This window comes from Tachyglossus aculeatus, chromosome 17 (genome assembly GCF_015852505.1).
Source record: "Tachyglossus aculeatus isolate mTacAcu1 chromosome 17, mTacAcu1.pri, whole genome shotgun sequence".
Taxonomy (NCBI): Eukaryota; Metazoa; Chordata; class Mammalia; order Monotremata; family Tachyglossidae; genus Tachyglossus; species Tachyglossus aculeatus.
In genome coordinates, this window is record NC_052082.1 from 34,941,695 (window position 1) to 34,957,857 (window position 16,163).

The 16,163-nt window shown below is 41.3% G+C and overlaps 1 protein-coding gene across 1 annotated transcript in view; it reads left to right on the plus strand.

Moving 5' to 3' along the window:
* DNAH6 (dynein axonemal heavy chain 6) overlaps positions 1–16,163 on the plus strand; it is a 184,179-nt gene that overhangs the window by 12,950 nt on the left and 155,066 nt on the right. Inside the window, exons 5-11 of the mRNA XM_038759544.1 lie at positions 6,120–6,387; positions 7,241–7,375; positions 7,468–7,588; positions 9,855–9,990; positions 10,796–10,964; positions 13,224–13,340; positions 15,342–15,542. Of these exons, the coding sequence (XP_038615472.1) occupies positions 6,120–6,387; positions 7,241–7,375; positions 7,468–7,588; positions 9,855–9,990; positions 10,796–10,964; positions 13,224–13,340; positions 15,342–15,542 (1,147 nt within the window). The remainder of the gene's footprint in view (positions 1–6,119; positions 6,388–7,240; positions 7,376–7,467; positions 7,589–9,854; positions 9,991–10,795; positions 10,965–13,223; positions 13,341–15,341; positions 15,543–16,163) is intronic.

Genomic DNA, 16,163 nt, shown 5'->3' on the forward strand with positions numbered 1-16,163 from the left:
CACAGAAAAGATAATTTCTTGTTATGTTAGAGCATTTATCCCTTGCTGACCTCTTGATATCCCACTGTTTGCAAAGTTTTGGCTCAAGGAGAACAACCCTTCTGATTGTTGCCCTCCAGGCTGTTTTGTCTTCCCAGAGTTCATTGATCAATCACATTGCTTGAGGCTATGCTTCATCACGCCTTTAAATAATCCTGTCCACCCAGCATGCATGTGTCTACTTTCAGTTCACCATTCAGTAGCCATTTGGCTATCCTTGGGTCATTCATTCTTTTCACAAATGCCACTTAGTAATGCTGGTTTCTCTGAACATTGCCTCAGTGCTGATAGTCTGATTGCATTCCAGGTCCTTGTTATTGGTAATCTGGTTCTTTTATTTCATATAGTCTGATTGCATTCCAAGTCCTAGTTATAGGTAATCTGGTTCTTTCATTTCATACTGTGTAAGGTTTGTGGGTATAGTTGGTATAACCGCTTAAGAAGCTGAGTTTGTCTTCTCTATTAAGTCTGTTTTCTCCATCATATCAGAAGTTGGGTATCTCTATAGCTTTAGAGACCTTCAACTTGGCATGAATCCTGATTCTGTATTGTCACCACACTCTGCCTGCCAATCTGTCCCACGCTTTGGTCAGAATGCTGCTTAGCTAGTAGAATTCAGTGACAGCATTCAGGTCTGCATTGCCAGTGAAGTTCTTTGGGTGTATGTTGATTGGTTCCAATTTGGTTTTCTTCAAGCTTATAGTCAGCACATGTGACTGTGCTGAATTTACCTTACATTCTATTTTTTTTAATGGTATCTGTTACGTGCCAGGCACTATTCTAAGCTCCAGCGTAGCTATGAAGTAATCAGGTCCCACATAAGGCTCACAGTCTCCATCCCCGTTTTACAGATGAGTTAACTGAGGCCCAGAGAAGGGAAGTGACTTGCCTGAGGTCACAAAGAAGACAAATGGCAGAGCCGGGACTAGAACCCAGGTCCTCTGATTCCCAGGCCTATACTCTATCCACTAGGCCATGCTGTTTCTCCATTAGAGAAACAACTCCTCTACGGCAAGGACCATAACTTCTACTTTTCATCTCACAAGTGCCTACTACAGTGATTTGCATGCAGTAAATGCTCAATAAATGTCACTGAGTGATATTAAATGAATGACTAAAGGTAGAAACTAATGGAAAATCATTTGTGTATCTACCCTAGGTGCCTTGAGATATAACAGTTCCAGGTTGATTGGTTCAAAAACTTTGTCTCCCCCTTTTAATCAGTCAATCAATCAATCGCATTTATTGAGCGCTTACTGTGTGCAGAGCACTGTACTAAGCGCTTGGGAAGTACAAGTGGGCAACATCTAGAGACGGTCCCTACCCAACAGCGGGCTCACAGTCTAGAAGGGGGAGACAGAGGACAAAACAAAACATACCAATAAAATAAAATAAATAGAATAAATATGTCCAAATAAAATAGATTAATAGAGTAATAAATCCGTACAAACATATATCCATATATACAGCTGCTGTGGGGAGGGAAAGGAGGTAAGGTGGGGGGGATGGGGAGAGGACGCTACTGGACTAAGCACCTGGGAGAGGACAGTGGACAGTGGACCCTTCTAGACTATAGGGACCATCTCTATATGTTGCCAACCTGGACTTCCCAAGCGCTTAGCACAGTGCTCTGCACACAGTAAGTGCTCAATAAATACTATTGATTGATTGATTTAATAATGCTTGTAGCCTACTAAGGAAGCAGAACTTCTCAGTGGATCAGACAACCCCCCCCCCACACACACCAATCCCTCTTTGCATCCTCAAGCAGAGCAGTTTAGAATGAGCTGACTAAAGACTGAAGTTGACTCTAGTTCAACTTTAACTCTAGTTCAACTAAAGTTGACTAGATAAGCAGCGCGGCTCAGGGGAAAGAGCCCGAGCTTGGGGTTAGAACCCGGCTCCGCCGCTTGTCAGCTGTGTGACTTTGGGCAAGTCATTTCACTTCTCTGGGCCTCAGTGACCTCATCTGTAAAATGGGAATGAAGATTGTGAGCCCCCCCCGTGGGACAACCTGATCACCTTGTATCCTCCCCAGTACTCAGAACAGTGCTTTGCACATAGTAAGCATTTAAATGCCATCTTTAATATTATTATAGTAAGTGTTTAACAAACACCATCATTATTATTATTATCATTAAAGATGAGTCTCCCACTCAGTCCCGTTTCCCTCTGACAATCCATCAATGATATTTATTGAACACTAAGCACGTGGAGAGCACTATACTAAGCGCTTAGAGCATTGTAGTAAGCTCCTGAGGAAAGAGTCAGACAGGAAACGTTCAGCTCTGACTCAACCTAGCCTATTCACTACACCTCTTGCTCTTCCCTCCCATCATTGACTATAAATTATTTATTTATGTTGCCTGTCTCCCCCTCTAGACTGAAAGATCGTTGTGGGCAGGGAACATATCTACCAACTGTATTATATTGTACTCTCCCAAGTGCTCAATATAGTGCTCTGCCCACAGGAAGCACTTAATAAATACCCTTAATTGATTAATTTTCTTCTTGTCTATGCCTTTCCCCTGCCTAAAACGCCCCCCTAATAATAATAATAATAATGGCATTTATTAACAGCGTACTATGTGCAAAGCACTGTTCTAAGTGCTGGGGAGGTTACAAGGTGATCAGGTTGTCCCACGGAGGGCTCACAGTCTTAATCCCCATTTTACAGATGAGGTAACTGAGGCACAGAGAAGTTAAGTGACTTGCCCAAAGTCACACAGCTGACAGTTGGCAGAGCCAGGGTTTGAACCCATGACCTCTGACTCCAAAGCCCGTGCTCTTTCCACTGAGCCACGCTGCCTCTCCTTGCAAATTTATCAGGATGCATCTTCAAAGTATATCTCCTCCAGGAAGTCTACTCTAATCAACATCTACCTTGCCCAAGCTTCATTCCCCATCTGGGAAGCAATGTGGCCTAGTGGGTACAGCATGCTTGCCTGCTGTGTGACCTCGGGAAAGTCACTTCACTTCTCTGTGCCTCAGTTACCTCATCTATAAAATGGAGGATTAAGACTATGAGCCCCCAGTGGGACATGGACTGTCCAACCTGATTAGCTTGTACCTACCCAGTGCTTAGTACAATGCCTGGCACATAGTAAGTGCTTAAGAAATACCACAAAAAAACAGTTACAGCAGCACTTCAGTCCTCCTACTTAGACTGATAGCCCCATATGGGAAAGGGACCTGATTAATTTGTATCTATCCCACCACTTAGTGCTTGTTGCATAGTAAGCGCTTAACAAATACTATAATAATAACAAATGACAAGAGTCATCCACCAAAGGAGTTGAAAGGTGTACAGATTACTGCAGCTGTGAGAGAGTCCATGTGCTAGACTAAACAACGACTCATATGCTCCCAACTCGAGCAATGAATTGAAAATTGGCATCTAAATGACCAATAAGGCTACATATCAAGCTCCTGGAAAATTAAGAACCCGGCAAATATCACAGCAGGCCTTTTGGGACAAGAGAACCCCAGCTAAAAGTGACAGTGTAGAAGGCAACTGGTTTGATGAAAATGTCTCAGAGATGAAAAACTGCTTGTAATGAAACAGAAATGCATCAACAATGTGGTGTAGCTCCTCATGATCTCAACAAGACAGAGATAGACAAAATCTTGCACCAAGACATACAGATCAAGCGGAGAAACATGTGTGACCAGTTTCTGGGATACTAAAGCCAAAGAATTACAGGAATATTCTGACCATGACTTGAGATTTTTGTTCATTATTAAAGAAGCTCTATGAACCCTTGCACATGACTGCTAGACCCTTAAAGTGGCTCAGTGGATAGAGCATGGGCTTTGAAGTCAGAAGACTTGGGTTCTAATCCTTTCTCTGTCACTTGCCTGCTGTGTGACCTTGGGCAAGTCACGTAAATTCTCTGAATCTCAGTTTCCTCATCTGTAAAATGGGGATTAAATATCTGTGCTCCTTTCTACACAGACTGTAAGCCCCCTGTGTGACAGGGATTGTGACCGACCTGATGATCCTATGCCTATACCCCAGCATTTAGTACAGTGTCAGTCACATAAGTGCTTTAAAAAGACCACATCAGAGACAAAGAGGGAATTCTATACAGATGACAAAAACATTGCAGGGAATCTCTGACCACGGCTTCCACCACTGAGGAGGAGATCCCACAAAACATCGAAAATCAGCCAGGATGGGGAAATCTGACCTCAGCTCCTACTTTGGAGGAAAGACCTTCTGCTGTCAAGTTCATGAAAAATGGAAAAGTACCTGGATCTGATGCCATCCCTGCAGGAATCTACAAAAAAGGAGGGAATCTGAATCTCAGACATCTGCAGGGGCTTTCCTTCTGTTATGGATGACCAAGAAAATCAGTCTGTCAATGGTATTTATTGAGTGCTCACCATGTGCGGAGCTCTGCATTAAGCACTTGGGTGAATACAGTGAAACAGAGTTGGAAAACACATTCCCTGCCTACAACGAGGAAAGGTCACCAGATTTCAAAGGCACAATAATAATTGCCATCTTTAAGAAGAAAGGTTAGAGAGCTGACTTGTAGGAACCACCTGGAAATCTTCCCGTTTGACATTCCTAGCCAGTTTCTCGAAATCCATTCATCATCATCATCATCAGTGGTATTTATTGAGCACTTAGTACTATGTACTAAGTACTTGGTAGTACACAAAACCATTCTGAGCAATCTACTAAAGAACATAGTGTGCTTATCTGAATCAAAATGCTGTTTTGGATTTACTCTGATGTTTTGGATTTACTCTGAGGCCTGCTGATGCAAGGAAACACTTTTTGTTGATCTTACAAAAGCATTTAACTTCAACAGAGCATGGCTCTGAAAATTGCTATGCACCGTAGTAAGCATTTGGAAGAATGCAATAAAAGTAGAAGTCTCTGTCCTCAAGGAACTGACAATCAGGAGGAGACAAAAGTACATACATTTTTTCCAAATAGTCGGAGTGGGAGAAAGAAGAGCACTACATCAATGCATGAGCATTGCAGCGTGAATAGTGAAGTGAAAATGAATGTGTGAAGAAATACAAAAGGACTAATATTAACAATAAAAATAGTATTTGTTAAGTAGTTGCTATGTGCCAAGCACTCCACTGAGCACTGTCCCTCATGGAGCTCACAGCCAAGGAGAGGTTTATAAACATAAGAGCTAAGGACAATTATTGGCCATAAAACTGTAAGAGCCTCGTGGATGGAATTGTGTCAACCAACTCCATGGCAATGTGCTTTCCCAAGCACTTAATACAGTGCTCTGCACACAGTAAGCACTCAATAAAGACCACTGATTGACTGATTGACTGCTATGACCTGGAAAGGTAGAGATTAATTTGGGAAGGCTTCCAGAAGAGGCAGATTTTCAAGAGGGCTTTGAAGATGGGGAGAGCTCTGGTCTGGCCAGAGAGAGCTTCATGTGAGAGGAAAGGAATGAAAAGGGGGCTCTGAGGTGAGGGAATCAAATGGCATTTATTAAGAGCTTATTATGTGCAAAGCACTATTCTAAGTACTGGGGAGGTTACAAGGTGATCAGGTTGTTCCACAGAGGGCTCACAGTCTTAATCCCCATTTTAAGGGGGCTCTGAGGTGAGGGAATCAAGAGGAGAGGCCCAGTAAGAAAATTGTCTTACAGGGGGTGAAGGGTACAGTCTGAGGTATAGAGGGTGAAAGAACTGATAAATAAGAGGGAGAGAGCTGATGGACTGTCTTTACCCATCTTGAACCACCTGTCTTGAACAGAGAAATTAAGTGACTTGCCCAAGGTCACACAGCAGACATGTGATGAATCAGAATTAGAATCCAGGTCCTTCTGACTCCCAGGTTCATGTGATTGAATGAATGAATGACCTACTTGGATGGAGAGAAAGGGACAGAGCCTGGAAATTTTGTGGAGGAAGTTTTGTTAAGCTGAATATACATCCCGCATTTGAATGGAGTTACCTTTCTTTTTAAACAATTATAAGCTTCATTTTTCCAGTTTATTCCATAGAAATAAAAAAGGTATACCTTCGTACATTTTCCATTTAAATTTAGATTATTTTGTTCACTTGGCTAAATGACATACTTTTTTCATTCATAGAATTGTAAGTTATGACGCCTTAAATAAAAATGATTACTACACTATCAGCCAAAAAGCAGTAACCCACATGTGTAATGGAGAAGCTGAATTTATGGATCTTGATCGATGGAAACAAGAATATCTTTATCACAGAGAACTCACTAAGATCCCCATATTTGCACGCTTCCGCAAATGGAAGGCATTTGTAGTGTGGAGGAAGAATGTCCGCTCCAAGAAAATCAGTGGATGTCGAAAAGCTTTGCAGGAGAATTTGTTCTTTGTGAATGATGTATGTATTTATTTTGTTCTTCCTGAATCTTAAAAGCTACCGATCTGGAGACCACTCTTGATTTTGCGTGGGTGACCAAACTGCAAAGTGGATTGCTGATCCATTGATCAAGTTTGCCTTCCCTTTGCACTTCCCATCTGGGGCCCCAAGAATGTATTTCTCCAAAGCTGAAAACATGGTTGTGTCTGAAGATGGAAAATGTTCAGCTCAAGGCAGTGTTGTTGGTGGACAGTTTCACAAATTAGGGTCTCCAATTCTAGTAAACTAATCAGAAGGTAACCATGAGATCCCAGTTAAATGGCAGAGAGTTCCTTCTATTCTTGTTGAGGGAGAAAGGGAACAGAGGAAAGAGAAAGAAGAAGAAGAAAGTGAGATGTGGAGCAAGTGAAAAGGAGGCTTAGCGTATATGAACTTCATTAGATTATCTTCATCTCCTATATGAGAAATGATTTTTTAAATGGCATTCATTAAGCGCTTACTATGTGCAAAGCACTGTTCTAAGATTCATTTGCAGTTATCACACAATATTGGCTGGATGCAAAAATTTTTATAAATTCCTTCTCTCTGTTCATGCTCATCAATTCCATAGTCATGCCAGGTCAACCGTTCCTTGTATCTGCTGCGCCTGTGATCCCCGTAATTCCCCTATTCCCCCCAAATATCAGGGAACTCATAAAACTAGTGTGTGCGAAATCTGGTTTGATGCTAGAAAAACATGAATTTTCAGTTGAGGGGAAGACAACAGAACCATTTGTAATAGCAGAAATAAGCATACTTTTCCCAAAGTTTGGTGGATGTTAAAATAAAATGTTCGTACCGATTAATGTAAATTCATTTTATTTCCATTCTGCAGTCTCTGCGACCAGCAGTTCTTAGTATCCGAGAAATGTGTTATAGAATCAGTGATGTCAGCCTCTGTTACATTGAAAGAGGTCACATACACACTTTAGAGGAATTTAGGAACAATCAATTCAAACATTTAGAAAAGGTAAGCATCTTCAATAATCGAAAATGTCATGACTTTTTGATTGTCTTTAAAGGTAAGCTATCAACTGCTAGCATATTTCTTCTAACTTGTAGGTGTCAAGTCAGTTAATGGATTTCAGAGAGGTGGCTAAAGAAGTCGTCAGAAGTGCTTGTCAAACTGCCTTGATAGAATCCGGATTTATTCCGGACTACTACTATGACTCCGAGAATGAAGGTAATAATAAAAATAATAATAATAATTGTGGCATTTGTTAAGCACTTACTATGTTCCAAGCTCTGTTCTAAGTGCTGGGGTAGATACAAGGTAATCAGGTTGTCCCACATGGGGCTCACAGTCTTTCTTCCCATTTTACAGATGAGGTAACTGAGACATAGAGAAGTTCAGGTAAAAGCAACTTTACAAACCCAATGCTTTCAGCATTAGCAAGGGAAGAAATAGAGAGCTTCTTGGACTTCTGGACCGTCCTAGCTGCATTTTTAATCTTTTTTTCTTTTTCCTTTTCCTTTCCTCTACTTCTTTGTTTTACGTTCCCCACTCAGGCTCCACCCTTCTTCTTGCCTTTCCTTTTTCCTCCTTTCCCTTTCCTTTTTTTCCTCCTCCCTCTTCTTCTCCTCTTTCCCTTGTCTTGGGCCTGGAAGCAGAAAACATGATGAGCCATAGAGCTGAGGGAGGAAGCACATGAAGATTTCACTGCTGCTGTCCCTCTAGGTTTCTAAATGCTTAGTACAGGACTGTGCACACAGTAAGCACTCAGTAATTACCTTTGATTGATTAATTGATTCAATCTAGGAAGACTGTGTGGCCAATGCACTGAAAATAGAACTGAGAGTCAGGAGGCATGAACTTTAATCCTTGCTCTGCCACCAGTCTGTCGTGGGATTTTGGACATGTGAATCTAAGCTCTTTGTGCCTCACCTGTAAAATGTTGCTAAAATATCTGCCTGTCTATGTCTTAGACTTTGAACGCTTTTTGGTACAGAGACTGTGTCTGATCTGATTATCTATCACAGTGTAAGGCACATAATAAGTGCATAATAAATGTGGGAACTAACTCCAAACAAGAAGGGGTAAATGGCAGAATCTGTCGGTATCAACTAATGGTCTTTCCTGGAAAGGAAGAATAACAATTGTGATATTTGTTAAGAGCTTACTATGTGCCAGTACTCGTCTAAGTGCTGGGGTAGGTAAGAGATAATCTCAGGTCCCACATAGAGGACAGAAGAGAAAACAGATAGTGAATCCCCATTTTGTAGATGAGCAAACTGAGGCCCAGAGAAGTTAAGTGACTTGCCCAAGGTCACACAGTAGGCAAGGGGTGGAGCCGGGATTAGAACCCAGGTCCTCTAACTCCCAGGCCCATGCTCTTCATTCATTCATTCAATTGTATTTATTGAGCGCTTACAGGGTGGAGAGCACTGTACTAAGCGCTTGAAAAGTACAACTCAGAAACTAATAGAAACAATCCCTGTCCAACAACAGGCTAACAGTCTAGAAAACTAGGCTCTTTCCACTAGGCAACATCTTCACTCTCTTGCTCATCTCTTCCTGGGCAGAGAGTAAGTACTAATAATAATAATAATAATAATAATAATAATAATGGTATTTGTTAAGCACTTACTATGTGCAAAGCACTGTTCTAAGCGCTGGGGGGATACAGGGTGATCAGGTTGTCCCACGTGGGGCTCACAATCTTAATCCCCATTTTACAGATGAGGTAACTGAGGTACAGAGTAGTTAAGTGACTAGCCCAAAGTCACACAGCCGATAAGTGGCGGAGCCAGGATTAGCTCCCATGACCTCCGACTCCCAAACCCGTGCTCTTTCCACTGAGCCACGCTGCCTCTCATTGTACATTGTTCTGCACACAGTTGGCACTTAATAAATAGGACTGAAGGAATATTGTGAGAGAGAGATGGAAGCCCAGTGATGTTCTATTCATAGAACACCTGAAAATGAAACAAGGACTCCCCTGTCTTTAATGAATAATTGTTGACATTGAGGGTTGATTTTCCGATTTAGAATAAGGCTGTATCTAAGTTAGCAGCTCTTCGCTTTGGGACAATTTTAATCTTTCCTAGTAGGAGACAATTTGGCATATCAATTTATGTCAATCCCAATATTTTGCAAATTTTTTTAATTGGATAGGCACTGATCATAAACCTAAATTACTAAAGCAGTAAGTAATCCAAATCACAAACTTGAACGCTTTTGCTAAAGTAGATATTTGATAATCCAATGCACTTTACCGTTGGAGATAAAATTGGGATTTTTCCAAATAGGTCATTTTTCAACATAGATACATATCCCTCATGTCTGTCTTCCCCACTAGACTGTAAACTCCTTGTAGGCAAGGAATGCAACTGCCAACTCTGTTATCTTTCAATCACTCTTTCAATCACTTCGTAAAGTGCTCTGCACGCAAATGCTCAATTAATGCTATTGATTGTTTGATCAAATAACACTGTATTTTTTTTCCCAGAAATGGTAACAGGACAGGATACTTCAAGTGCTAATATTTCACCTTATTTTAAACAAGATGACTGCATTGATCAGTCTGAAAAAATGACTTACACAGAGCAGGCGAGCAAAAGATCTCACTGTGCTCGGTTAACTTGGTAAGTGATTGCTATTCTTTGCAACAAAAGTTGTCATTTGTTTTGCAAAATTAATGATAAACAAAAGGTGAAAATTTAAGCAGTATTTAAAGCAGCTGTACAAATTAGCTGAGGCGCATATATTTAAGTCTAAAGAAAATGAGGCTAAAGCTATTCAATAGCCTCCATTCACTTTTGCGTGATTTATTTTTAAGTTTTAAAGAGAATTCACATTTGTGGGAGAACCCAGAGTATCTAGTGCAGGAAGACTCTGTTGGATAATTGAGATGTTCTGTGATTCATGAGTTACATTTGCAGTCCTCAGGTTTCTTTTTAATGATATTTGTTGAGCACTTACTATGTGTTAATATAACTATCATTATTATTGTTATTATAACTATTATTGTAACTATGTGTTACTTATTCTTCTAAGCGCTGAGGTAGATACAAGATAATCAGACTGGACCCAATCCCTGCCCCATATAGGGCTCACAGTCTAAGTAGGAAGAAGCAGGATTTAATCCCCATTTTAAAGATGAGGAAACTGAGGCACAGAGATATGAAGTGACTTGCCCAAGATCACACAGAAGACACTAGGCCCAGCCAGGATTAAAACCCAGACCCTCTGACTCACAGGCTTGGGATCTTTTCACGCTGCTCAGTGTTAGTTTCTTTACCTCCAAAATGGTATTAAAGAGCTTCAGCTACAAACAAAAACAGATTCCCTGCTGCAGACCTATAAAACCTTTCCTCCTAAGTAGGGGAAATGGAAATCGGAAACTTCTACCACAGACTTGGTAACACTCCATTTCTTTCCTTTCCTAAGCTTTATCCGTCTCACTGACTATATAATTGTGAACATGATGCATGTTATGATGGTAAATTCAATCACTACACTCTTGAATTTTCTTATGGATAAGTTAAAACGGACACCTACTTCAGATGTCATACGGAAGTGGAATACTGAGGATAACGTTGAAATAATAGAAAAAAAGGTATGATATGCCAATGGTAACCATATTTGGATTGTTCAGTTAACATTTGTATACTCATACCCATCTTTAGCACCTAGTATATGTATATTGTTTGCATATAATATATATATATATATATATACCTATGTTCAATTGTACTTTTTTATTCTATTTCATCCTGGAATACTATCTATTTTATCCTTGTTCTTCCTCCTGTTCCCATGATTTGTAAATAATTTTGTTAGCTCTTTGTGAGAAGGGAGCTTGTAGGACTTTCCCAGGCTCATAGTATAGTGATTTGCATTGAGTAGACTCTTGTCTTATGCTGGCGAGTCATTTCTGACCCATAGCGATGCCATGGATGCATCTCTCCCAGAGTGTCCCACCTCCATCTGCAGTCATTCTAGTAGTGTATCCATAAAGTTTTCTCGGTAAAAATGTGGAAATGGTTTACCATTGCCTCCTTCCACACAGTAAAATCGAGTCTTCGCCCTTGACTCCCATGCGGCTGCTGCCCAGCACAGGTGATTTTTGACTTGTAGCAGAGTGCCTTCCACTTCCTAGCCACTGCCCAAGGAATGGAATGGATCTGCCTCCGCTTGACTCTCCATCCCATAGTCGAGACTGGTAGAGTACTGGAAACTCTCAAGGTGCAACCCTGAGAGGGGTAGTAGACTCTTACTGAGCATTAGTGACTGATCGGTTGCTCAGTCTGCTTCCTCTCTCCCACTCCTACCTTCAGTTTCTCCCCATCCTCTCTTTTCCAAAGGGGCATTTTTTCCAATCCAACTGCATCCAGGGTCATTTATTTACACGCTTACTTCCTAGGCTCTCAAGGGAGAGGAGACTGGTGTGACCAGCAGCCAGAGAAATGGCTTCAGTAGAACTTTTCTCTCTGCTTATTTATGAAGCTTTTCATTTCTAAGGAAGGAGGAAAAGTGCCATAGCAGGTTTGAGTGATAGGTCTGAAAAATTAGTCAGTTCTATAAATGGTGGAAGGTCTGTCATGGTTTTTGGATCTCTGACCTAGGGGGTGTGAGTTGGTTGTCCCCGAATTTGCGGGGGTAGAGGATGGGGAGAGTGATTGGGTAACTACATATCAAAAGAAGCCAACAACAGGTGAGTATAGGTTGGGTATAGAGTAGGACTCGTATATAAGTACAAATGTGTGTGGTTGGAAAGTGTATGGATGGATTATCAGCTCATTTTTGTTACCACTGCCATTTTCCCTCCATTCTTGAGGACAATCCAGCATGTCTTTGAGCCCGCTGTTGGGTAGGGACCATCTCTATATGTTGCCAACTTATACTTCCCAAGCTCTTAGTACAGTGCTCTGCACAGAGTAAGCGCTCAATAAATACGATTGAATGAATGAATGAATGAATGTCTTTGGGTGGGCTGGACTGTCAAGCTTTCAACAACCTTCTCCACTGACCATGTCATCTTCAGATACAAAGAACCACAAAGAGAGAATTTAGTGACCATTTTAACTCTACGTATCTGAGATGAAGCATGGTCTCGCAAAGGATTTTCCAGATGGAGGGTGGGATATAACTTCAGCCTTCTGGCTGTACTCCGCATCATCATCAATGGTATTAAAGGAGAAGCAGTATGGCCGAGTGGAGAGAGAACGGGCCTGAGAGTCACATGTTCAACATAGGTTCCGGTCCCGGCTCTGCCACTTGTCAGCTGTGTGACCTTGGACTAGTCACTTTACTTCTCTGTGCCTCAGTTACCTCATCTGTAAAATGGGGATTGGGACTCTGAGCCCCACGAGGGACAGGGACTGTGTCCAACCCGCTTTGCTTATATCCACCCCAGCACCTAGAACAGTGCCTGGCACATAGTAAGCACTTAACAAGTACCATAATTTTCATTTATTGAGCATCCACTATGTGCAGCACACTGTACTAAGCACTTGGGAGAATGCAACAGAGTTAATAATAATAATACTAATTGCATTTATTAAGCGCTTACTATGTACAAAGCACTGTTCTAAGTGCTGGAGAGGTTACAAGGAGATCAGGTTGTCCCACGGGAGGCTCACAGTCTTAATCCCTGTACAAAGTAAGTGTTTAACGAATACCATAAAAAAGTGCAGACACACAACACACACACACACACACAAACACACACACACACACACACAGAGTTGTCCCTTCTTTTTTGGAGATGATGCTGCTGATGGTAAAGGTTCAATCCATGTGTTGTTTGCTCTCGTAGACATTTTATATCTTCATTGATCTTTTGACTTTTTTAACATAGATTGTACTTTTTTAGGCTCCCACTGGCATTGGAGGACAAGATGAAGATGAATCATTCCTCCCCATGTTTATCACAGAACTAATTTTGGACATCCAGTCACTGTGGTTTGAGCCCTCTTTAGAAAATTTTCAGGTGTGTTTTATGTATATATTTGGAGATATGTGTCTATTTCCAGAGGAAATAGAATCCTAGATGAGAATTTGTAAACCTAGAGAAGCTTCCTGACAGCACAGTAGTTAATTCACGTATATTTGTTTGATTAGTTTAAATAAATCTTTTGAGAACTTTATTTTTGGCTTGATTCTCAGTTCCATGGTTTATTTTTCCAAATGAAAATAAAAGTTGTGAGCTCTCTGGGGATTTTTTCAGGATATGAGAAGTAGTGAGGCTTAGTGGATAGAGCATGGGCCTGGGATCAAGAGGACCCGGGTTCTAATCCCGGCTACGCCATGTGTCTGCTGTGTGTCTTTGGGCAAGTCATTTAACTTCTTTGGGCCTCAATTACTTCATCTGTAAATGGGGATTAAGAGTGTGAGCCCCATGTGGGACAGGGACGGTGTCCAATCCGATTACCTTGTATCTACCCCAGCACTTAGAACAGTGCTTGGCACATAGTAAGTGCTTAACAAATACAATAATAATAACAATAATTTCTCAGATCTGTGATGAGAGGGAAGAAGCCCGGGGAGATGGCGACTGTTGGGCAGAGTGTGGAGCCTTAGTGCTTCTGCCTGCTGTCACAAGTGCTTAGTACAGTGCTCTGCACACAGTAAGCGCTCAATAAATATGACTGAATGAATGAATGAATGTCACTGTATCGCAAAGGAAGTCAGTCAGTTGTATTCATTATCAGTCAATCGTATTTATTGATATTTATTAAACACTTACTGTGTGCCGAGCACTGTATTAAGTGTTTGAGAGAGTACGATATAACAATATAACAGACACATTCCCTGCCCACAACAAGCTTACAGGCTAGAGGGAGAGAAGAAAGCATTGATACCTTCTAGGCTGTGAGCCCGTTGTTGGGTAGGGACCGTCTCTATATGTTGCCGACTTGTACTTCCCAAGCTCTTAGTTCAGTGCTCTGCACGCAGTAAGCGCTCAATAAATACGATTGAATGAATGAATGAGTGAATGAATTGATCCAGTGGAATTTACACATGCTGAAAGGGAAATGAGCTGTCCAATTTCACATCCAACATCATGTCGGCTCTGCTTTCCTAAAACCCCACAGCCATTTAGGCTACGTTCCTCACGGTCGGCGTTGGCTAACCCAACGCAAAGTGGTCTCCAGTGTTGGGACGTGATGAGCTCCCCAAGGCCTGTTATACATCAGACTGATCCCCTCACATTGATGTGTTGCTGCTCTGGAGGTCATCTGAATGTGGGCTGGCCTTCTGGCTTCCATGATGCCTGAATTCTCTTCTGTGACCTCTAGTCTCTTATGGCAACCGCAGCCCTCAAGCTAAAGCCTCTCCTCTTTCCCCACTGATTCTCTGTTCCTTTGTTCAATTTTAGGGGGCATTCTCTTAGCATGTCTTTTCAGAACTATCGGCTCGTTTGACCCACTAAATTTCAGATGCGTTCAATTGGACAATCCAAGTTTGGATAACCCCCTACGAGCATTTCCTCTCTTTTGTGCTTAGTTGGCCAAGGATTGCTGTAGGACATCTAGGAACTCTCTCTCAGCTAGGGGAAGGCAGTGCTGATTCAACCCTCATGGACTCCACAGCTCTTTTATTCTCTCCTTCTCATCATCTTCAAGCCTTCAGACCTCTCCTCAAGCCCCTGTCTCTCCATCCTTCAGCTGATGCTCCTAAACCAAGAATAGGTTCATACTATTTTTAGAACTAAAATGCATGCCAGTGCTTAGAACAGTGCTTTGCACATAGTAAGCTTAATAAATGCCATCATTATTATCATTCATGTGGGTAAAGAATACTAATTGTTTAACAAATATCATATAAACTCAACCTAGTTTTGAAGAAGCAACATCAACATCTCACTAGACCAGAACAGTTTTACCCCCATGAAGTTGTAAGCTGAGCAAGGAATTATAGATCAAATATTTCCCTGTTTAAAAAATATGCCCTGATATATTTATGGGTGACTGTGTTCCTTATCTTGCAGGATGGTATTTCCCAGGCTATTCGTCAATATCAGGAAACAGTTTTAGCTGTTCCTAACCTTGTAACTGATAGTTATTTTGATGCATTCACTTCTCCCTACATAAACAATAAACTTGAAGAAAAAACTTGCGGGGATGGACCATGTTTATCAACAGTGTTTGAAGACGATATGCATTTGCAGTCACTTATCCAAGGCATAAAGGTAGAGTTGATTTTTATCCCAAATTTGTCTATACTGCATTAGTATTCCTAAATTCTGACTGAAAATCTGTCTGAAAATTTCTTTCTGAAAATGTCTGTACATTTTTCAGCATACAATGTCATTAGTTGGATTTAATGGAAAAATTGTGAACTCCTGTTGCTCTCCAGTTCAAAGTATAGTTGACTATTCATGTCAATGTTGGACAGTGGTGATGCGGATAATTCGCAGGCTTTCTTTACTCAAGCATTTGAGGTGAAAAGGGGCCTAATGTCAGCGGTTTGGCCTAACAAGCCTGGGAGTCAAATGGGACCTTGTTTCTAATCCTAGCTCCACTTGCTTGCTTGTCAGACCTTGGATAAGTCATTTCACTTCTCCTTGCCTCAGTTAACCCATCTATAAAATCAGGATTAAGACGATGGGCCCCATATGGGACTGGACTGTACCCAACCTAATTATCTTGTATCAACCCCAGCACTTAGAACACTGCTTGGCACAACCTGATTAGCTTATATCTATCCCAGTGCTTATATGTACCTTAGTGTAAGACCTGGTAAGTGCATAACCAAATACCATTTTAAAACAATAGTTGTGACGAGAAGAATTGGGCTGATTGCATTGTTT